Source organism: Dendrobates tinctorius, unplaced genomic scaffold (assembly GCF_039654945.1).
Source record: "Dendrobates tinctorius isolate UK_male_01 unplaced genomic scaffold, ASM3965494v1 ptg000129l, whole genome shotgun sequence".
NCBI classification, from domain to species: domain Eukaryota; kingdom Metazoa; phylum Chordata; class Amphibia; order Anura; family Dendrobatidae; genus Dendrobates; species Dendrobates tinctorius.
Window position 1 is genome coordinate 35,284,387 of NW_027361797.1, and position 23,082 is coordinate 35,307,468.

A 23,082-nucleotide genomic window follows, 5' to 3' on the forward strand; every position below is an offset into this window, starting at 1 on the left:
AAGTGCATGCTGGTTAAATGTCTAAGCATGCAACTGGTATTCAAATTTTTCAGATTTTTCCCTCGGCTAAAGGTCTTTGCGCACTTCTTACAGATAACCTTGGCCTTATCATGAGGATTTTGTTCAAAAAAGTGCCACACTGCACTCTTCCTACTTTGGCAGACATTTTGCGGCCTAGCACGCTGTGATCTTTTGACCCTCTGGACAAGCTGTCCAGCAACTCTTTTGATGTTTGGAACCTGTCTTTGGAGTGCTCCGGGCCTGCCAGATAACAGCTGTTGCGATGTCGATGTCTGCTGTGGATGCTCCTCATCTGAGCTATTGGAAGCAGCACCCTCTTCCCCCAATGGATGCCAATCTGGGTCAACAACTGGGTCATCCATCACCTCCTCTTCTATGTCATGTGCACCTTTCTCTGTGTCACCGTGTATGGTGGTATAGTGTGCGGGAAGGGGCACCTGAGTCTCATCAGGGTCAAAATCTGGCTCTGTACACTGCGAGGACAATGTAGTGCTCTGAGTGAATGTACCAGCAGAATCATCCATCAGCGGCTGTGCATCAGTGCACTCCATGTCAGATTCATCTTGGCCTGGGTAATTCACCATTTCACTTGATAATCCAGGCATGGTATGTGAAAACAGCTCCATGGAGTAATCAGTAGTATGGCCTGCGTCATCCTTCAATCTTGGTTGGGGTGAAGGACACAAGGAAAGGTGTGGTTCATGAACATGAGCCTCCAATGACGACTCAGTGCTTTTACTTTTTACAACTGAAGAAGAGGAGGCGATAGAGCTGGAGGCTGAGTCAGCAATGTAAGACAAAACTTTTTCCTGATGCTCTGCCTTTAAAAGCGGTTTGCCAACTCCTAGAAAACTAAGCGTTCGAGGCCTTATGTAGCCAGACGATGACGCAGGGTCAGCACCTCCTGCATTCGGTCCTATTTTGCTCTTGCCACTATCATCAGATCCACCACCAACACCATCATTACCAGCTGCCAACCCACGCCCAATTCCACGGCCTCTTCCACCAGCCTTCCTCATTTTTGGTAGAAATGTAGACAAAATCCAACAAACTATATAGTAATGTAAAACAAGGTACAAGGTGTCTATAGGACAGGGGAGATTTAGAATTTCTGCACACACTTGTGGACAGTGGACACTTTTGGATTGTGTGAGGCCCACTGATATCTGAGCGCTATGTGACAGGCTCGATGGCACAGCTGCCTGTGACCAAAGTGACGAGAGGATAATGGAGATTTTGAATCTCTGCGCACACTTTTGGACGCTGGACACTTGTGGATTGTGTGAGGCCCACTGATATCTGAGCGCTATGTGACAGGCTCGTTGGCACAGCTGCCTGTGACCAAAGTGACGAGAGGATAATGGAGATTTTGAATCTCTGCGCACACTTTTGGACACTGGACACTTGTGGATTGTGTGAGGCCCACTGATATCTGAGCGCTATGTGACACGCTCGATGGCACAGCTGCCTGTGACCAAAGTGACGAGAGGATAATGGAGATTTTGAATCTCTGCGCACACTTTTGGACACTGGACACTTGTGGATTGTGTGAGGCCCACTGATATCTGAGCGCTATGTGACACGCTCGATGGCACAGCTGCCTGTGACCAAAGTGACGAGAGGATAATGGAGATTTTGAATCTCTGTGCACACTTTTGGACACTGGACACTTGTGGATTGTGTGAGGCCCACTGATATCTGAGCGCTATGTGACACGCTCGATGGCACAGCTGCCTGTGACCAAAGTGACGAGAGGATAATGGAGATTTTGAATCTCTGCGCACACTTTTGGACACTGGACACTTGTGGATTGTGTGAGGCCCACTGATATCTGAGCGCTATGTGACAGGCTCGATGGCACAGCTGCCTGTGACCAAAGTGACGAGAGGATAATGGAGATTTTGAATCTCTGCGCACACTTTTGGACACTGGACACTTGTGGATTGTGTGAGGCCCACTGATATCTGAGCGCTATGTGACACGCTCGATGGCACAGCTGCCTGTGACCAAAGTGACGAGAGGATAATGGAGATTTTGAATCTCTGCGCACACTTTTGGACACTGGACACTTGTGGATTGTGTGAGGCCCACTGATATCTGAGCGCTATGTGACACGCTCGATGGCACAGCTGCCTGTGACCAAAGTGACGAGAGGATAATGGAGATTTTGAATCTCTGCGCTCACTTTTGGACACTGGACACTTGTGGATTGTGTGAGGCCCACTGATATCTGAGCGCTATGTGACACGCTCGATGGCACAGCTGCCTGTGACCAAAGTGACGAGAGGATAATGGAGATTTTGAATCTCTGCGCACACTTTTGGACACGGGACACTTGTGGATTGTGTGAGGCCGACTGATATCTGAGCGCTATGTGACAGGCTCGATGGCACAGCTGCCTGTGACCAAAGTGACGAGAGGATAATGGAGATTTTGAATCTCTGCGCACACTTTTGGACACTGGACACTTGTGGATTGTGTGAGGCCCACTGATATCTGAGCGCTATGTGACACGCTCGATGGCACAGCTGCCTGTGACCAAAGTGACGAGAGGATAATGGAGATTTTGAATCTCTGCGCACACTTTTGGACACTGGACACTTGTGGATTGTGTGAGGCCCACTGATATCTGAGCGCTATGTGACATGCTCGATGGCACAGCTGCCTGTGACCAAAGTGACGAGAGGATAATGGAGATTTTGAATCTCTGCGCACACTTTTGGACACTGGACACTTGTGGATTGTGTGAGGCCCACTGATATCTGAGCGATATGTGACAGGCTCGATGGCACAGCTGTGACCAAAGTGACGAGAGGATAATGGAGATTTTGAATCTCTGCGCACACTTTTGGACACTGGACACTTGTGGATTGTGTGAGGCCCACTGATATCTGAGCGCTATGTGACACGCTCGATGGCACAGCTGCCTGTGACCAAAGTGACGAGAGGATAATGGAGATTTTGAATCTCTGCGCACACTTTTGGACACTGGACACTTGTGGATTGTGTGAGGCCCACTGATATCTGAGCGCTATGTGACAGGCTCGATGGCACAGCTGTGACCAAAGTGACGAGAGGATAATGGAGATTTTGAATCTCTGCGCACACTTTTGGACACTGGACACTTGTGGATTGTGTGAGGCCCACTGATATCTGAGCGCTATGTGACAGGCTCGATGGCACAGATGCCTGTGACAAAAGTGACGAGAGGATAATGGAGATTTTGAATCTCTGGGCACACTTTTGGACACTGGACACTTGTGGATTGTGTGAGGCCCACTGATATCTGAGCGCTATGTGACAGGCTCGATGGCACAGCTGTGACCAAAGTGACGAGAGGATAATGGAGATTTTGAATCTCTGCGCACACTTTTGGACACTGGACACTTGTGGATTGTGTGAGGCCCACTGATATCTGAGCGCTATGTGACACGCTCGATGGCACAGCTGCCTGTGACCAAAGTGACGAGAGGATAATGGAGATTTTGAATCTCTGCGCACACTTTTGGACACGGGACACTTGTGGATTGTGTGAGGCCGACTGATATCTGAGCGCTATGTGACAGGCTCGATGGCACAGCTGCCTGTGACCAAAGTGACGAGAGGATAATGGAGATTTTGAATCTCTGCGCACACTTTTGGACACTGGACACTTGTGGATTGTGTGAGGCCCACTGATATCTGAGCGCTATGTGACACGCTCGATGGCACAGCTGCCTGTGACCAAAGTGACGAGAGGATAATGGAGATTTTGAATCTCTGCGCACACTTTTGGACACTGGACACTTGTGGATTGTGTGAGGCCCACTGATATCTGAGCGCTATGTGACACGCTCGATGGCACAGCTGCCTGTGACCAAAGTGACGAGAGGATAATGGAGATTTTGAATCTCTGCGCACACTTTTGGACACTGGACACTTGTGGATTGTGTGAGGCCCACTGATATCTGAGCGCTATGTGACAGGCTCGATGGCACAGCTGTGACCAAAGTGACGAGAGGATAATGGAGATTTTGAATCTCTGCGCACACTTTTGGACACTGGACACTTGTGGATTGTGTGAGGCCCACTGATATCTGAGCGCTATGTGACACGCTCGATGGCACAGCTGCCTGTGACCAAAGTGACGAGAGGATAAGGGAGATTTTGAATCTCTGCACACACTTTTGGACACTGGACACTTGTGGATTGTGTGAGGCCCACTGATATCTGAGCGCTATGAGACAGGCTCGATGGCACAGCTGTGACCAAAGTGACGAGAGGATAATGGAGATTTTGAATCTCTGCGCACACTTTTGGACACTGGACACTTGTGGATTGTGTGAGGCCCACTGATATCTGAGCGCTATGTGACACGCTCGATGGCACAGCTGCCTGTGACCAAAGTGACGAGAGGATAATGGAGATTTTGAATCTCTGCGCACACTTTTGGACACTGGACACTTGTGGATTGTGTGAGGCCCACTGATATCTGAGCGCTATGTGACACGCTCGATGGCACAGCTGCCTGTGACCAAAGTGACGAGAGGATAATGGAGATTTTGAATCTCTGCGCACACTTTTGGACACTGGACACTTGTGGATTGTGTGAGGCCCACTGATATCTGAGCTCTATGTGACACGCTCGATGGCACAGCTGCCTGTGACCAAAGTGACGAGAGGATAATGGAGATTTTGAATCTCTGCGCTCACTTTTGGACACTGGACACTTGTGGATTGTGTGAGGCCCACTGATATCTGAGCGCTATGTGACACGCTCGATGGCACAGCTGCCTGTGTCCAAAGTGACGAGAGGATAATGGAGATTTTGAATCTCTGCGCACACTTTTGGACACGGGACACTTGTGGATTGTGTGAGGCCGACTGATATCTGAGCGCTATGTGACAGGCTCGATGGCACAGCTGCCTGTGACCAAAGTGACGAGAGGATAATGGAGATTTTGAATCTCTGCGCACACTTTTGGACACTGGACACTTGTGGATTGTGTGAGGCCCACTGATATCTGAGCGCTATGTGACACGCTCGATGGCACAGCTGCCTGTGACCAAAGTGACGAGAGGATAATGGAGATTTTGAATCTCTGCGCACACTTTTGGACACTGGACACTTGTGGATTGTGTGAGGCCCACTGATATCTGAGCGCTATGTGACATGCTCGATGGCACAGCTGCCTGTGACCAAAGTGACGAGAGGATAATGGAGATTTTGAATCTCTGCGCACACTTTTGGACACTGGACACTTGTGGATTGTGTGAGGCCCACTGATATCTGAGCGCTATGTGACAGGCTCGATGGCACAGCTGTGACCAAAGTGACGAGAGGATAATGGAGATTTTGAATCTCTGCGCACACTTTTGGACACTGGACACTTGTGGATTGTGTGAGGCCCACTGATATCTGAGCGCTATGTGACACGCTCGATGGCACAGCTGCCTGTGACCAAAGTGACGAGAGGATAATGGAGATTTTGAATCTCTGCGCACACTTTTGGACACTGGACACTTGTGGATTGTGTGAGGCCCACTGATATCTGAGCGCTATGTGACAGGCTCGATGGCACAGCTGTGACCAAAGTGACGAGAGGATAATGGAGATTTTGAATCTCTGCGCACACTTTTGGACACTGGACACTTGTGGATTGTGTGAGGCCCACTGATATCTGAGCGCTATGTGACAGGCTCGATGGCACAGATGCCTGTGACAAAAGTGACGAGAGGATAATGGAGATTTTGAATCTCTGCGCACACTTTTGGACACTGGACACTTGTGGATTGTGTGAGGCCCACTGATATCTGAGCGCTATGTGACAGGCTCGATGGCACAGCTGTGACCAAAGTGACGAGAGGATAATGGAGATTTTGAATCTCTGCGCACACTTTTGGACACTGGACACTTGTGGATTGTGTGAGGCCCACTGATATCTGAGCGCTATGTGACACGCTCGATGGCACAGCTGCCTGTGACCAAAGTGACGAGAGGATAATGGAGATTTTGAATCTCTGCGCACACTTTTGGACACGGGACACTTGTGGATTGTGTGAGGCCGACTGATATCTGAGCGCTATGTGACAGGCTCGATGGCACAGCTGCCTGTGACCAAAGTGACGAGAGGATAATGGAGATTTTGAATCTCTGCGCACACTTTTGGACACTGGACACTTGTGGATTGTGTGAGGCCCACTGATATCTGAGCGCTATGTGACACGCTCGATGGCACAGCTGCCTGTGACCAAAGTGACGAGAGGATAATGGAGATTTTGAATCTCTGCGCACACTTTTGGACACTGGACACTTGTGGATTGTGTGAGGCCCACTGATATCTGAGCGCTATGTGACACGCTCGATGGCACAGCTGCCTGTGACCAAAGTGACGAGAGGATAATGGAGATTTTGAATCTCTGCGCACACTTTTGGACACTGGACACTTGTGGATTGTGTGAGGCCCACTGATATCTGAGCGCTATGTGACAGGCTCGATGGCACAGCTGTGACCAAAGTGACGAGAGGATAATGGAGATTTTGAATCTCTGCGCACACTTTTGGACACTGGACACTTGTGGATTGTGTGAGGCCCACTGATATCTGAGCGCTATGTGACACGCTCGATGGCACAGCTGCCTGTGACCAAAGTGACGAGAGGATAAGGGAGATTTTGAATCTCTGCACACACTTTTGGACACTGGACACTTGTGGATTGTGTGAGGCCCACTGATATCTGAGCGCTATGAGACAGGCTCGATGGCACAGCTGTGACCAAAGTGACGAGAGGATAATGGAGATTTTGAATCTCTGCGCACACTTTTGGACACTGGACACTTGTGGATTGTGTGAGGCCCACTGATATCTGAGCGCTATGTGACACGCTCGATGGCACAGATGCCTGTGACAAAAGTGACGAGAGGATAATGGAGATTTTGAATCTCTGCGCACACTTTTGGACACTGGACACTTGTGGATTGTGTGAGGCCCACTGATATCTGAGCGCTATGTGACAGGCTCGATGGCACAGCTGTGACCAAAGTGACGAGAGGATAATGGAGATTTTGAATCTCTGCGCACACTTTTGGACACTGGACACTTGTGGATTGTGTGAGGCCCACTGATATCTGAGCGCTATGTGACACGCTCGATGGCACAGCTGCCTGTGACCAAAGTGACGAGAGGATAATGGAGATTTTGAATCTCTGCGCACACTTTTGGACACTGGACACTTGTGGATTGTGTGAGGCCCACTGATATCTGAGCGCTATGTGACAGGCTCGATGGCACAGCTGCCTTTGACCAAAGTGACGAGAGGATAATGGAGATTTTGAATCTCTGCGCACACTTTTGGACACTGGACACTTGTGGATTGTGTGAGGCCCACTGATATCTGAGCGCTATGTGACACGCTCGATGGCACAGCTGCCTGTGACCAAAGTGACGAGAGGATAATGGAGATTTTGAATCTCTGCACACACTTTTGGACACTGGACACTTGTGGATTGTGTGAGGCCCACTGATATCTGAGCGCTATGTGACACGCTCGATGGCACAGCTGCCTGTGACCAAAGTGACGAGAGGATAATGGAGATTTTGAATCTCTGCGCACACTTTTGGACACTGGACACTTGTGGATTGTGTGAGGCCCACTGATATCTGAGCGCTATGTGACAGGCTCGATGGCACAGATGCCTGTGACCAAAGTGACGAGAGGATAATGGAGATTTTGAATCTCTGCGCACACTTTTGGACACTGGACACTTGTGGATTGTGTGAGGCCCACTGATATCTGAGCGCTATGTGACACGCTCGATGGCACAGCTGTGACCAAAGTGACGAGAGGATAATGGAGATTTTGAATCTCTGCGCACACTTTTGGACACTGGACACTTGTGGATTGTGTGAGGCCCACTGATATCTGAGCGCTATGTGACAGGCTCGATGGCACAGCTGCCTGTGACAAAAGTGACGAGAGGATAATGGAGATTTTGAATCTCTGCGCACACTTTTGGACACTGGACACTTGTGGATTGTGTGAGGCCCACTGATATCTGAGCGCTATGTGACAGGCTCGATGGCACAGCTGTGACCAAAGTGACGAGAGGATAATGGAGATTTTGAATCTCTGTGCACACTTTTGGACACTGGACACTTGTGGATTGTGTGAGGCCCACTGATATCTGAGCGCTATGTGACACGCTCGATGGCACAGCTGCCTGTGACCAAAGTGACGAGAGGATAATGGAGATTTTGAATCTCTGCGCACACTTTTGGACACTGGACACTTGTGGATTGTGTGAGGCCCACTGATATCTGAGCGCTATGTGACACGCTCGATGGCACAGCTGCCTGTGACCAAAGTGACGAGAGGATAATGGAGATTTTGAATCTCTGCGCACACTTTTGGACCCGGGACACTTGTGGATTGTGTGAGGCCGACTGATATCTGAGCGCTATGTGACAGGCTCGATGGCACAGCTGCCTGTGACCAAAGTGACGAGAGGATAATGGAGATTTTGAATCTCTGCGCACACTTTTGGACACTGGACACTTGTGGATTGTGTGAGGCCCACTGATATCTGAGCGCTATGTGACACGCTCGATGGCACAGCTGCCTGTGACCAAAGTGACGAGAGGATAATGGAGATTTTGAATCTCTGCGCACACTTTTGGACACTGGACACTTGTGGATTGTGTGAGGCCCACTGATATCTGAGCGCTATGTGACACGCTCGATGGCACAGCTGCCTGTGACCAAAGTGACGAGAGGATAATGGAGATTTTGAATCTCTGCGCACACTTTTGGACACTGGACACTTGTGGATTGTGTGAGGCCCACTGATATCTGAGCGCTATGTGACAGGCTCGATGGCACAGCTGTGACCAAAGTGACGAGAGGATAATGGAGATTTTGAATCTCTGCGCACACTTTTGGACACTGGACACTTGTGGATTGTGTGAGGCCCACTGATATCTGAGCGCTATGTGACACGCTCGATGGCACAGCTGCCTGTGACCAAAGTGACGAGAGGATAAGGGAGATTTTGAATCTCTGCACACACTTTTGGACACTGGACACTTGTGGATTGTGTGAGGCCCACTGATATCTGAGCGCTATGAGACAGGCTCGATGGCACAGCTGTGACCAAAGTGACGAGAGGATAATGGAGATTTTGAATCTCTGCGCACACTTTTGGACACTGGACACTTGTGGATTGTGTGAGGCCCACTGATATCTGAGCGCTATGTGACACGCTCGATGGCACAGATGCCTGTGACAAAAGTGACGAGAGGATAATGGAGATTTTGAATCTCTGCGCACACTTTTGGACACTGGACACTTGTGGATTGTGTGAGGCCCACTGATATCTGAGCGCTATGTGACAGGCTCGATGGCACAGCTGTGACCAAAGTGACGAGAGGATAATGGAGATTTTGAATCTCTGCGCACACTTTTGGACACTGGACACTTGTGGATTGTGTGAGGCCCACTGATATCTGAGCGCTATGTGACACGCTCGATGGCACAGCTGCCTGTGACCAAAGTGACGAGAGGATAATGGAGATTTTGAATCTCTGCGCACACTTTTGGACACTGGACACTTGTGGATTGTGTGAGGCCCACTGATATCTGAGCGCTATGTGACAGGCTCGATGGCACAGCTGCCTTTGACCAAAGTGACGAGAGGATAATGGAGATTTTGAATCTCTGCGCACACTTTTGGACACTGGACACTTGTGGATTGTGTGAGGCCCACTGATATCTGAGCGCTATGTGACACGCTCGATGGCACAGCTGCCTGTGACCAAAGTGACGAGAGGATAATGGAGATTTTGAATCTCTGCACACACTTTTGGACACTGGACACTTGTGGATTGTGTGAGGCCCACTGATATCTGAGCGCTATGTGACACGCTCGATGGCACAGCTGCCTGTGACCAAAGTGACGAGAGGATAATGGAGATTTTGAATCTCTGCGCACACTTTTGGACACTGGACACTTGTGGATTGTGTGAGGCCCACTGATATCTGAGCGCTATGTGACACGCTCGATGGCACAGCTGCCTGTGACCAAAGTGACGAGAGGATAATGGAGATTTTGAATCTCTGCGCACACTTTTGGACACTGGACACTTGTGGATTGTGTGAGGCCCACTGATATCTGAGCGCTATGTGACACGCTCGATGGCACAGCTGTGACCAAAGTGACGAGAGGATAATGGAGATTTTGAATCTCTGCGCACACTTTTGGACACTGGACACTTGTGGATTGTGTGAGGCCCACTGATATCTGAGCGCTATGTGACAGGCTCGATGGCACAGCTGCCTGTGACAAAAGTGACGAGAGGATAATGGAGATTTTGAATCTCTGCGCACACTTTTGGACACTGGACACTTGTGGATTGTGTGAGGCCCACTGATATCTGAGCGCTATGTGACAGGCTCGATGGCACAGCTGTGACCAAAGTGACGAGAGGATAATGGAGATTTTGAATCTCTGTGCACACTTTTGGACACTGGACACTTGTGGATTGTGTGAGGCCCACTGATATCTGAGCGCTATGTGACACGCTCGATGGCACAGCTGCCTGTGACCAAAGTGACGAGAGGATAATGGAGATTTTGAATCTCTGCGCACACTTTTGGACACTGGACACTTGTGGATTGTGTGAGGCCCACTGATATCTGAGCGCTATGTGACACGCTCGATGGCACAGCTGCCTGTGACCAAAGTGACGAGAGGATAATGGAGATTTTGAATCTCTGCGCACACTTTTGGACACTGGACACTTGTGGATTGTGTGAGGCCCACTGATATCTGAGCACTATGTGACACGCTCGATGGCACAGCTGCCTGTGACCAAAGTGACGAGAGGATAATGGAGATTTTGAATCTCTGCGCACACTTTTGGACACTGGACACTTGTGGATTGTGTGAGGCCCACTGATATCTGAGCGCTATGTGACACGCTCGATGGCACAGCTGCCTGTGACCAAAGTGACGAGAGGATAATGGAGATTTTGAATCTCTGCGCACACTTTTGGACACTGGACACTTGTGGATTGTGTCAGGCCCACTGATATCTGAGCGCTATGTGACAGGCTCGATGGCACAGCTGTGACAAAAGTGACTAGAGGATAAGGGAGATTGGATTGCTTTTAAAAAAGCAGTTTGCGGAGCAGTGGGTAAACAGCAATGCCAGCGTGTCAGGAAGCCTTAAAAGGCAGCCCAACAACCAACACCACTGATACACCACAATATAGCCTCCCCTTGCACTGCACACACAGTGACTTGTGTGTTGTGCAGGCCAAATCGCTAGCAGCAGAAGCAGTTTTTTTGTCTTCTTCCCTGCCTAACGCTCTCCCTACAGAATCAGCAGCAACCTCTCCCTATACTAAGATCGGCAGAAGTAAGATGGCGGTCGGCGTGCACGCCCTTTTATACCCCCTGTGACGCCCACCAAAGCAAGCCAATCACTTGCATGCCCTTCTGAAAGATGGTGGTGATCCGTGCCTAGGTCATCACGTTGCCCACAGTGTCCATGGATCCTGATTGGCTGAAAAAGAGCGCAAAACAAACTTTTGAAACGCGACTTTGGCGCGTAAGTCGCCGACCTCGTGGCCGACCTCATCCTAGGGTCGGGTTTCGTTTCCTGAAACCCGACTTTGCCAAAAGTCGGCGACTTTTGAATTTTTTCGACCCGTTTCGCTCAAATCTAGTAGGTACTAACCACTACATATGTGGAACAGCTCACAAGACTTGCTGGTTTAGTATCTTTGTGATCCAATTGTCTAGCCATCAAAATGTTGTCATTGTTGAAATTTGTACACTGGTCTATTCTTCTTGAAGAACTGACTAAATTTACACTTTCCAATATTTCCCACTTCTTATGAGGTGCCATTGTGGTGGTTTGATCAATGTTATTTTCTTTACTTGTGTATGGTGGTATTGTTATAGATGGTTAATGGAACATAATATGAGCCATCACAAAATATTGTTCAAAAAAATGATATTCTCCTCTGCCCATCCGTTGTTTGGTTGGCAGAGCAGCCTCTTCTCTTCCCAAGGGGCATCTCTTGGCCTATTCACTTTAGGTTGAAACTTCCAAGAGGAAAAGGCCTAGCGTGAAAAGGCCAAGAGATGTGGTTTAGGGTGGGGGAAAGATGAGGCAGCTTTGAAGGCCGGACAGTGGCCAGCGAGCATAGGAGGGGCTGAACAGGTATTATTTTTCTGTTTGTTTTTAACATCTCAACTTTATTATGGGGTCTGGAGAGACACGAGAGCATAGTTAGGAACATTCAATTCGTGAGAATAACTTCACTGCAAATCTAATTTTCTGAGAAAATCTGCAAAATTGGTTGAATATGAATTTTGTCAGATCTGCTTATCTCTAGTTCATATGTATGTCCATGTAGCACTTTACTGTTTTATAAGTCACTGGTACACTTCATGCAATGTACTAAGTCTTTTTATCTTATATCTATTTAGAAAAATGGAACTCATGCAATTTATGAGAACACTTTGTATCTTACGATGGAATCTTCTGGTATAATTGTCAGAGATGAAGAACTGTCTGTGAGAATATATTGTGCGTACCCATTGGACATGATGATCAGTCTGAATTTAGCAGTGAATCCAATATTTAGGTAAATCATTTATTTACACCATTCCTACATGCCCGAGGTGTGGTCTCTTTGTCGCAAGTAAAAAGGGTCGCAAGACTGGAGTTCCCCTATGAGCCATGTGAAGCCGGCCATACATATTTAACATCTATTGGCTAAATGCTTGTTAGCGTGACAGATACTTCACCCAATTTTTTGAATATTGGTTTTTCGAACTTAGAGACGGTAGAACACTACTTACATATTAATGTTTTCATATCTACAGCTCAACGAATATCACTGTTGGAGGGACGGGACAATTCACAGCATACATGGCTCTTTATAAAGACAGCAGCTATGTGACTCCATATGAAGGATCAGAAGTTGTGCTTCCCGTTAAGTCAATGATGTATGTTGGTGTCTTCGTTCAGGGAGGAGATGCTTCTCAGTACACTCTTGTAATGAAGAACTGTTATGCAACACCTTCAGCAAACTCAGATGATCCCTTGAAGTATTACGTCATTAAAGACAGGTACAGACCAATAATCTCTAAGTTAGTAAGTTCTGAAAATGATTAACAATAAAGTATTATTTTCATGTTACCTAAAATTATATTAACGCTATATTGGGTATTAATTAAAAACAGAGGGGGCAATCTATTAAGCCGTGTTAAGTGCTGCCTCCTTTTGTGGGTGTATTTATTTACCCATAAAAGGAGGCAGCACTTAACACGGCTTAATAGTCTGTCCCCTCTGTTTTAAATAATACCAAATATATACACAGTATATGGGTTCAGGAATACTTCCACTTTCACATTCCACTTCATACTTCATACTTCCACTTTCACATTCCACTTCATTTCATTCCACTTCCACTTTCATTCCACTCCATTTCACTTCCACTTACCAAATATATACACAGTATATGGGTTCAGGAATACTTCCACTTTCACATTATCTGTGAAAACATTTGTAATCCAAATATGCAACTTAAATTACTATCATGCAAAGAAGAAGCCATATAGCTGTCATGCACAGTGTAGGAAAGACTAAGTGCAACACGAATGGATAAGGGGAAGGGAACTCAACACTAGGGAAGGGGGGAGTGGAAACCCCTAGGCAGATCTAATGTCACCCTGTCTGCCCTAATATCTTTATTTAGGTTCTGCACCTATCACCGAGCAGGATACCTAAACCCTGCCTGACCCTAGCAGTAAGACCTGCATAGGGAAGGACAGGATAGCACTAGTCAATCTCCACTACAACTAAAGACAGATGGGATACACAAACAATTGGAATACTTAGCTTGAGTAGACTCAGAAACACAGATGTCCTCCAAACACCAAAGAGGAAGACAGCTGACTGCTATAGCTCCAAACCTCAACAGGGAAATGGAAATATCACCGGCAACTCCCAGCAGCAAGCTGGGAGTTATAAACACCCCGGTCCAAGTGTGTCAACTAGAGCCGGGTTAAGGTTGCGACTGGGTCCTAGATTCAGAAGAACCAGGAAGAAGTCTGCAAAGCATACTGCTGAGACCTTCTGCAGTCAGATGCAGAGCGACGGTCTTCAGCCTCTGACACATCCGTGACAATAACATGATGACAATCCAGAAAAGCTGCCATCTTCTCTGGGCTAAAACTAATTTAAAATTGATTAAGGCAAAATGGAAAACTGTTCTGTGATCAAATGGATCTAAATAGGAAATTCTTTATAACCACAGATAATGTGTCCTACAGACTTATTGTCAGGGTCCTGACAGCACCGGCGTACAGCCTCCGCTAAGCAGGGACTCACCCGCACCGTAGGGACCCCTGGGGACAAGAACAGCCAGAAAATAAAGATGCACAGGACCTGAATGTAGAAGTTTAGCAAGCCGGCACAGGACCTACGGTCATGTGATTGCAAGGGGGTGGGGCTTAGCGTCCTGCTTTCAGAGAAGGTAGAAATCTCAGAGTCAGGCAAAGCGGGGGTCAAGAACAATAGTCCCCAAGTATTGAATAGTCCCCTTAGTTGACTTTAGGCTGCGATCGCCTTATAGCTTGTTCTATACATAGCAATGCTTCAGCATTGTTATGAATAGCAGAAATCACGATCTACTATGAACGCCGGCCATGAGCCGGTGTTCACAGGAGTATCGTATTGACAGAAATGGGGGTCTTCTGCAGACCCCTGGCAGTCATGACAACCCTTTGGTGCCCCCCGAACACGTGACAGGGGCACAACTGGGTGGGATTTGTAACACGCTTCCAGCTTGCGTGTTTAAATCCCTCTGTAAGGTATTGAGAGCGGGATTTAACTGATTAACAGTTTGGAGTGGAGCTCCACTGCAAAACCTGTCTTATGAGGAAAGGTTGCAGGATTTGGGAATGTTTAGCTTGCAGAAGAGAAGACTGAGAGGAGACTTAATAGCTGTCAACAAATATCTCAGGGGCTGTCACATTGTAGAAGGATCATCTCTATTCTCATTTGCACAAGGAAAGACTAGAAGCAATGGGATGAAACTGAATGGGAGGAGACACAGATTAGATATTAGAAAAAACTTTTTGACAGAGTGATCAATGAGTGGAGCAGGCTGCCATGAGAGGTGGTGCGTTCTCCTTCAATAGAAGTCTTCAAACAGAGGCTGGACAGACATCTGTCTGGGATGATTTAGTGAATCCTGCTTTGAGCAGGGGGTTGGACCAAATGGCCCAGGAGGTCCCTTCCAACTCTACAATTCTATGATTCCACTCCACCCGCGGCTGTTAAAGGCACATCATAGTTGATTAAATCAGCTGTCATATGTGGGGAAACATGCAGGCTCTGGAGCTGAGTCGGGGACATGACATGCGACGTACAAATACGTCATGGGTCGTAAAGGGCATAAAGGGCTTTGCTACGCTAAGGTTAGAAGCTCGATACACATGTGTGTAAATATAGTGTACGGTTTGGCTTTTATCCTAAGTCATGTGGTAAGGCCCTTTAAAAAGTTGATATTGAACTTTTAGGATTGCTACTGCTTGTAGTTGGTGCTAGGGTTCCCATCCTATTCCTTTCTGAATGTTTACATTCTCAAGGGAACATTGCATGGCCTATAAGTCTACGCACGCTTACATAGTGCTCTCCACAAAGAGAAACTTTACCTCTTAGAATTGTTTAGGCCTGTAAAAACTTCATACTGACTTTTGTAGATGTTGACTGCGTTACTGAAACTTGTGTTTCTATTATATTTCTCTGTAGCTGTCCTAACAAACAAGACTCCACAATCAGTGTACTAGAAAATGGCGTCTCAAGAAAAGGTCGCCTGTCTCTGCAAGCGTTTAAATTTGTTGGCAATTATGACAAATTCTACGTTCACTGCGCTGTCAGTCTCTGTGACGTCACTAATGGATCCTGCACCCCTGTAAGTATGACTGTGCATTCTGGTGTTTTTACATTACGTTGCTTTATCTCAGTTTCCATTTTGTAAGGCTTTATAAAGTACGATTTTCTTACAATGATGTCATTGCTTTATTGCAGTCGTGTTCCGGAATTTTGTCCCGAAGTGCAGCAACTGAACAAAGCTACATGCTAAACGTTGGTCCAATAGGTGTTAAGGGTAAGAATCCTGTTTATATAAATATATTTTCAGCAGACCTAATCCATTTAGACCAAATACAGTTCTGTAGTGATATCCATTGTAATTATGCTCTGCAGAAATAGAACAAAATTAAATAATAACAAGAATAATAACCATATATTTGCTTATAACAGGTTGCCTGGCACTGATGTATTGATGTCTTATCCGTAGAAAAAGTCTTCAATATGAGACTGTTGGGGCTCCAACACCTAGCACATGCATTGATCATCTGAAATTTTCCCCTGTAGGGAGATGGACATATTGCCCTGTTCCCCCTTGAAGACACCAATGTTCTTGTGATACGTCATGTTTAATGTTGTGTGTCTTAATGATTTGTAAAGTTGATGTATTGTAATGTTTTGCACTGTGCTGTGAGAAAGCTGAGTTCTGCCTAGCAACAGACAGTGAGTAGGGACAGTTAGAGTTAATGTTTGGGATCGACCCATAGTGGGAAGGTTATAGTGCAAGGGACAGACACAGTTTCCTGCTAGCATATTAGAAAGCTAGCAGTGTGTGCAGAAAAAGGACCTAAAGTCCAGTGTGAGCAGTGCCGCATGCATTGGGTGTTCTGTGGCAAGAGAGAAAGGAGATCTGGACAGCGATACTGTGATTTTGAGGAAAAGATGGAGAGTGCTACAGAGACGCAGAGAGAAGGACAGTGCCAGCTCAGAGCCTTGGTCAGAGAGCAAAGAGAAAGAAAAATCATAGAATCATAGAATCATAGAATCGTAGAGTTGGAAGGGACCTCCTGGGCCATCTGGTCCAACCCCCTGCTCAAAGCAGGATTCGCTAAATCATCCCAGTCAGATGTCTGTCCAGCCTCTGTTTGAAGACATCCATTGAAGGAGAACTCACCACTTCTCGTGGCAGCCTGTTCCACTCATTGATCACTCTAACTGTCAAAAAGTTTTTTCTAATATCTAATCTGTGTCTCTTCCCATTCAGTTTCATCCCATTGCTTCTAGTCTTTCCTTGTGCAAATGAGAATAAAGTTGATCCTTCTACAATGTGACAGCCCTTTAGATATTTGTAGACAGCTATTAAGTCTCCTCTCAGTCTTCTCTTTTGCAAACTAAACATTCCCAAATCCTGCAACCTTTCCTCATAAGACAGGGTTTGCAGACCGGTCACCATTCTGGTCGCTCTTTTCTGAACTTGCTCCAGTTTGTTGATGTCTTTTTTAAAATGTGGTGCCCAAAACTGGACACAATATTCCAGATGAGGTCTGACCAAAGAGGAGTAGAGGGAAATAATGACTTCACGTGATCTAGACTGTATGCTTCTGTTAATACATCCTAGAATTGCATTTGCCTTTTTTGCTGCTGCATCACACTGTTGACTCATATTCAGTCTGTGATCTATTAGTATACCCAAGTCTTTTTCACATGTGCTGTCACTTAGCCCTATTCCTCCCATTCTATATATGCTTTTTTCATTTTTATTGCCCAGATGTAGTACTTTGCATTTCTCCCTGTTAAAAACCATTCTGTTAGTTGCTGCCCACTTCTCCAGTTTATTTAAATCTTTTTGAATCATCTCTCTCTCCTCTCTAGTATTAGCTATCCCTCCTAGCTTTGTGTCATCAGCAAATTTAATCAGTTTACCCTCAATTCCTTCATCTAAATCGTTGATAAAGATGTTGAACAATACAGGGCCCAGGACAGAGCCCTGTGGTACCCCACTTGAGACATTCTTCCAACTGGATGTGCAGCCATTTACGACCACTCTTTGGGTCCGATCACTAAGCCAATTATGAATCCACCTAACAGTTGCCTTGTCCATTCCATACTTAGTCATTTTTTCAATAAGGATTGTATGAGAGACTTTGTCAAATGCTTTGCTGAAGTCAAGATATACTATATCTACAGCATTTCCTTGATCCACCCAATCAGTGATACCGTCATAGAAGGAAATTAAGTTAGTCTGACATGACTTATCAGTTACAAACCCATGCTGACTCTGTTTAATCACTTCATTCTTATCCAGGTATTGACATACATGTTGTTTAATAATTTGTTCAAAGATCTTTCCTGGTATAGAAGTCAGACTCACCGGCCTATAGTTGCCTGGGTCCACCTTCTTCCCCTTTTTGAAGATAGGAACAACATTTGCTCTTCTCCAGTCTTCTGGCACTTCTCCTGTTCTCCAAGAATTTTCAAAGACATGTGTAGAGGTTTCCTTATATCTATATCCAGATGAAAGCTATAACTAGGTACGAGTTGATAAAACAAACATACTGAAAGTACAGGAACGCTCCTATAATCCCTTTGGTCCTTCATAATCCAAGGTCTTACTATACTAGTCACATCACAACTGTGTGCAAAATTTCTGGTGACAATCTATGGGCGTATATGGCCTTGTGATGACTGGTTGAAGACTTTCCTCATAAGTGAGGGGTGTGCGTGGAGAATGTATAGGGTTAAGGAGATCTGCAGAACAATTCTGTTTTGTCAGTTAGCCTCCATTATAACTATCTTTGGTTGTGACGTTCATAGAAATTTCATATTAGAAAAAGTAATTTAGAAAAAAATCTTGTAATGTTTATCCAGTCTGATCCCCATTTGGAATTGGGAGGACATATCTTTCCATTCTGAGTTGATTGATTCATGCTTTATGTTCTTTTTTTTACTTGTTTCTGTATCTATAGAAGGGTCTAAACAAAGGTATAGCCACACCCATTCTCTTAGTTCAAGTCTTATTCCATCCTTAGGTTGAAATTAATCATCCACTTCAAGAAAGAGCTATTTCCCCCTTTCCTAACAAGGGTCATTGAAATTATTTTTTATACAAGTGGTTTTAAAGTGCATCCATCGGCAGGATTTAACCACCCCCCCAAACTAGTCATGTAGCTCTTCCAAAGACAAATCCAACAATACCTGTATGCAGCCAATCCATTCCTCAGAAATCAGCGTTCGAACTGGAATGCAAATGAGGCTATCGATCAGAAGCCTCTGTCACTCCAGCTCTATTCCCCGCCCAGCGCCGCCGTTTCCTGCTTGACTGACAGCTTCTTTGCCTGAAGTCACACAGTGGCTGTCAGTCCAGCAGAAGAAGGTTAGCTTTTCATTTTTGATTGGTCATTCAAATAATTTTGCCTCCTTTTTCATGTTTCAAGTTTTTAGGTCATTTTAATATTTGATGGGTTTTTTTGCTGATAACTGGTAAAAATGTGAGTAAATATGTCTGATTTTCACATTTTTTTCAGTTTAGTAGCAGTGGTAATTTAGTAGTCAGTAATATAATTCTTTTTTCTGCCATTACTTATATACCCCCTGGTTATTCTACATATTTATTCTTTTACAGATTCTTCACCTACTTCCGGCTGCATTGGTAAGTTCGGCATTTAATGGTAAAAATTAATTCTTTAGTGATGTGTATTTTTACTTTATCGCTTTAATACAATACATTTACAATAAAATTCAAACAACTCTGTAAACAGTTTTGACTAAGAATATTCTTATACTTTTGTGTCATCATCTGTCCAGATGTATCTGATTCCATGGTCAAAGACTACAAGCATACCTTTTTCTATAGTCTAATCCTGCGTTTGTTGGTGCGCCTCTTCCATTTTATCCCTTCTATACAGGACTACAGTATCAGATTAGACAATGAATTTATTTGTAGTCTGTAACCATAGAGACGCATTACTCTGCATAGGAGCTGCATACACAAAACTACAGGGTGTTTGCTATAGATCAGATGCAGGCTACCTTGGTGAAGTCATGGTGTACTATAGTAATGCAGAGATGACTAATGGTAGTGACATCCTGATTTCATGGTGCCTGCCCTTTTCATGTGAAATAATGAACTGTGGCGCTATAGAAATAAACATTATTATTATTATTATTATTATTAAATATGCCGAGATCACAGATAACGACAGACGTCCATTTGACAGTATTATCCAGTGACAGCTTTCACAGACCACCATCGAAAACTTTAGGTCCCCTACAATCTGAATGGGACCGCATTACAGATAAATAAAAGCACCACTCCAGCATTTTTCCAGCTCTGGAGTGGAGCTTTAAATATAAGTCCCCTGCCCCTTTGTCATATGCTCACCCTATGGGTTCTTCATCGTTTTCTGGCACCACTCCGGTCCCGCTGTGCCATCTTGTGAGCGCAGCTTCTGACTGGCTAGAAGTCACAACTTTCAATATGATACAAGAGACGGAACGAGGCTCTCATAGTGATGTATTGAAAAGCGACCTCTGCTGCCCTCCATGAAATACTAGAGCTGCCGACAGGATGATGCTGGAAAATGATGAATACGGTGCCAGGTGAGTATAAGACAGTGTGCAGGGGAATTACATTTAAAGCACCACTCCAAAGGTGCAATAAAAAAAACCTGCTGGAATGGTGTTTAAATGGAGTGGTTCTTTTGCTGCTCCAATCAGACATGGTACTATGGAGCTTTATTATCAAGACTGATGTCCCAATGTGCACATGGATCACCTATGCTGGCTTGATACAATCTCTTTGAGTAATTAAGGTCTATTCTTAAAAGATTTTTGCTAATGTATCAGTTACTGGGCTGTTTGTTGTTGTTTTGGTAAAATTGCTGTTTTATCTGCTGCAAATCTAGCAGTTCTCTGAATGCTGAGCTCTGTATAACCCCGCCCACACTTCTGATTGGCAGTTTTCTGTGTACACTGTGCATAAGCAGGAAGCTGCCAATCAGAAGTGTGGGTGGGGTTATACTGAGCTCATGAATATGGAGGACTACAGGGCAGCAGGTTTACTAGTTCTCTAGTGATAAACTCCTGCCGATAAATCAGTGATTTTTATCAAAACTACAGCAAGCAGCCGAGTAAGAGAAACATCGTCCGAATCAAGATCTCATCCTCTACATGTAGGTGATAAAAAACTGGTAATTGTCACAATAGCTGTCTATCTCGGCTTTAGACCGTCCCCACAGAATCATTAACAAATATTTGATTTACTAGACATTAAACTATGTGTTATAATATACAATACTTTACGTTATGTTATGGATAGAGAAATATTGTATTACTTGGAAAACTCTTTTAAAACTGAATTCATTATTTAAATTCTTATTCAAAATGTTCTTCTTTTCTAGGCGCTCACGCATCTTCTGCCCTCCTAGGCCTTGTCCTCTTTTTGATGTCCCAAGTTTGGTCTCTGTAGACCATCAGTGGAGTGACACCCATGTTCTCAGTATCTATTATCTTCAGTATATTTATCTCCTACAGTAGTCACTTTATATAACCGCTATGTCTTGTCCATAGCATGGACTTCATTGTTCTTGATTGTTCAGCTGTATAGAATCATTTGTTGCCAATACTTAGAAGCAGATGTAGATGACACCAGAAGCAAAAGGCCTCTAGTATAAATACCCTTACTCATGTAATTTATGCAAAATTAGTGCTTTTTCTAAGTATTGTATCTTATGCATAATATACACTATAGTCAGGGGAAGACTGTATATATCCGGTAATAAAGCATATGGACAATCTTCAGGATCCCTGCTGATGACTCTCCTATATGAGCTAGAACAAAGTAATAAAATATTGGTCCTTAGCTGACTGTTTGTCATGGTTTTGATTGGTCCTATCTACCTTGACTCTCTTAAAGAGTTTTTTCTTTACCAGTACAACTCTTTTTTAAATTGAGTAGTCCCCCCTTGTAAAATAATAAGACCATATTCTCACCTCCTGGACCATTCCAGCTATGTCAGCGCCGGGTCCCCCAGGGCTCACAAGACATTATTTTGTCCTGTGAGCCTTGGCTTCAATCAATGGCTGCTATTGGATGCTATACTTTCGTTGCTTTTGCTTGTCCAAGGTTCATGCCTTCAGATAAACCTCAGACAAGAGGAAGTAGAAAAACCTCAGCAGCCCAATAGTGGCCAAAATATTTTCCCAGTACCTAAGTAGTCAAGTAGAGTCTCCTACTACTCACCATTACAAGACCAGGCTTCATATATAAACCTTCTGCAGATGTAAACTGGAGCAATAGTTTGCAGCAAATAATCAATCACTAATTTCATAGGTGTAACATAAGCAATTGCTCAACGGAAGACAATCTGTACTATCTACATTTCTTAATTATACCTTGTAAATAGAAATAAAGATTATGAAGCAAATTTTTGAATTTTGATTCAGTTCACCGTTTGTTGATTAATTTTCAAATTAAAATTTTGTTATCATGAACATTTTGTTTTCTGACCATTAACCCCTTTACCCCCAAGGGTGGTTTGCACGTTCATGACCGGGCCAATTTTTACAATTGTGACCACTGTCCCTTTATGAGGTAATAACTCTGGAACGCTTCCATGGATCCCGGTGATTCTGACTTTGCTTTCTCGTGACTTATTGTACTTCATGTTAGTGGTAAAATTTCATTCATATAAATTGCTTTTATTTGTGAAAAAAATGGAAATTTGGCAAAAATTTTGAAAATTTTGCAATTTTTCAACTTTGAATTTTTATGCCCTTAAATCACAGAGATACGGCACACAAAAAAGCTTAACAAGTAGCATTTCCCAAATGTTTACCTTACATCAGCACAATTTTGGAACCAAAATTTTTTTTGTTAGGAAGTTATAAGGGTTAAAAGTTGACCAGCGATTTCTCATTTTTACAACACTAATTTTTTTTTAAAGGAACCACATCACATTTGAAGTCACTTTGACTTTTTTTTAAAGAAAATACCCAAAAGTGATGCCATTCTAAAAACTGCACCACTGACGGTACTCAAAACTACATTCAAGAAGTTTATTAACCATTCAGGGACTTCACAGGAATTTTTTGAATGTTTAAATAAAAAATTAACATTTAACCTTTTTTCACCAAAAAAATTACTTCAGGTCCAATTTTTTTTATTTTACCCAGAGTAACAGGCAAAAGTTATT

The 23,082-nt window shown here is 44.8% G+C and overlaps 1 protein-coding gene across 1 annotated transcript in view; it reads left to right on the forward strand.

The window, feature by feature from the left end:
• LOC141047856 (uncharacterized) overlaps window positions 1-23,082 on the forward strand; it is a 359,889-nt gene that overhangs the window by 35,661 nt on the left and 301,146 nt on the right. The window contains exons 13-18 of the mRNA XM_073543184.1: window positions 12,496-12,653; window positions 12,895-13,140; window positions 15,830-15,992; window positions 16,109-16,187; window positions 19,512-19,538; window positions 21,289-21,352. Of these exons, the coding sequence (XP_073399285.1) occupies window positions 12,496-12,653; window positions 12,895-13,140; window positions 15,830-15,992; window positions 16,109-16,187; window positions 19,512-19,538; window positions 21,289-21,352 (737 nt within the window). The remainder of the gene's footprint in view (window positions 1-12,495; window positions 12,654-12,894; window positions 13,141-15,829; window positions 15,993-16,108; window positions 16,188-19,511; window positions 19,539-21,288; window positions 21,353-23,082) is intronic.